At 33.7% G+C, this 1720-nt stretch overlaps 1 protein-coding gene across 1 annotated transcript in view; it reads right to left on the minus strand.

The window, feature by feature from the left end:
- The window catches only part of TRIADDRAFT_60655 (uncharacterized protein), a gene marked incomplete at both ends in the record, with an annotated part of 1679 nt that extends 316 nt beyond the window's left edge, over positions 1-1363 (minus strand). The window contains 3 exons of the mRNA XM_002116701.1: positions 388-476; positions 628-744; positions 1303-1363. Of these exons, the coding sequence (XP_002116737.1) occupies positions 388-476; positions 628-744; positions 1303-1363 (267 nt within the window). The remainder of the gene's footprint in view (positions 1-387; positions 477-627; positions 745-1302) is intronic.
- Between the last annotated feature and the right edge of the window lie 357 nt (positions 1364-1720).

Here is a 1720-nt window from a genome sequence, read left to right on the forward strand (position 1 = left end):
ATTCTTTATAGCCCAGAAAACTTTTAGCAGCAAAGTAAAAGTATAAATCACCTAGATTTAGCTATAATTCAAATAGTTATCATAGAATAATTAACGTATTCTCTATAGCCAAGAAAACTTTTAGCAGCAAATACAAGGTGTTCAGCAGCAAAGTAAAAGTATAAATCATCTAGAGTCACTATAATTCAAATGGTTATGATAGAATAATTAAGAAATAATTGATCTACCTACCTAGATATATGCACTATTTATCTAGCTAGCTGTGCGAGTAACTTTTTGCAAAATAAGCGTTCTAAATGATTTCACATTATTATATCACATAGATGGATTTACTTTCATCTGAGATTGTAAAGCAATTGAGCATAGGAAACTTCTTGATTGACTAACCGTGTCATTGACACAATAGGGACTACCACCATCTTGATAAGATTTCTCCAATACATTTAACCACAACGCTAGAAATTCTTCATGAAATTCTTTTATTTGACAAGCCATCAAAGGAAGAATTAGTACATTACACTAGTGTAAAAGGCAAACTTATCGATATACACTGATCATGACTGCACGACTGTAAAATGGTTATCAAGTAAATTAAGCCTGCGACGCATAGTAAAGTCACTTCCATACTTTTCGTTTTTTTGGCGCCTTGAAAGTAAATAGCAACCAGTTTTTCCAATAAATCACAGGCAGCAACGATCATCATTTGGATCTTGTACTCTTCTTGGCTGTTATTGCTATGGAAACCTGTATTAAAATTGAAAAATTAAATTATAGTCAGAAAAGAAGTAGCAGAAAAGAAGTTGAAAGACATATAGTTTAAATCTCTTTGAAACAATTTTATGAGACATCTGTACTATAAAAGGCTAAGCAGTAGTAGTGTACGATTCTGTATATGAGTATGCAAATATTGATGCTGCCGTTACGATATCGTGGCCACTATTTTCATGGAATAGCATTAGAAATAGAAACGCTCATGTAATGAGTAATGAGGTAATATTCATGTGCAGCTAATCTTAAATTAATCAAAATTTTAGAAAGGACTTAATTACTTTTTCAATATTATACGGTTGCTTTAACAGCAGTAGGCAATCTTTGCTTATTAGTATCGTAGACAACATGGCATTTGCAATGCAAGTAACTACAGTCGTAATCAAGCTTTTCTGGTAAGATGTCCATTACTTCAAGGGTGGTTGGTCAATACAATCACAATGCATGCGGATTAAATTACAAAGTAATTAAAGCGTACAAGCATGGTATAACACGAGCAATGACTAAATCCTTTTCTTGAAGTTCGCAGCTTACTATTGCTGCTGTCTAAAGGCAGCCGATTCCCAATGCAAAATGTGGATTTCATAGAAATCATAGTGAATTAAAAATTCAGCGAGTACATTCTGAGACTACTAATGAGAGTAGGTCAAGGAACTTGGCGCTAGGTCTCGACACACTCCAGTCCCGGCCGAAGACTGGTATTACTACTATAGCATATCATTAAATTAGCTTGGTTAATGTTCATGTACAAGGAGTGAGAATTGGTGAAGTTCGCTAATTGAAATGGTTGACATATAAACCAATGAAAGCGCCGAACAACTCTCTAAGAGTTTGTATTCAAGATTATTGAAATCATAAAAAATGCGCATGAGCTTTAATAACATAAAGCATGAAATATACCTAGTTCTTTAGCCAGATAGACAGTAATAGCATGATTTCGACATAATATACG

The sequence above is a fragment of the Trichoplax adhaerens genome, genomic scaffold (genome assembly GCF_000150275.1).
Source record: "Trichoplax adhaerens TRIADscaffold_17 genomic scaffold, whole genome shotgun sequence".
Classification (NCBI taxonomy): Eukaryota; Metazoa; Placozoa; class Uniplacotomia; order Trichoplacea; family Trichoplacidae; genus Trichoplax; species Trichoplax adhaerens.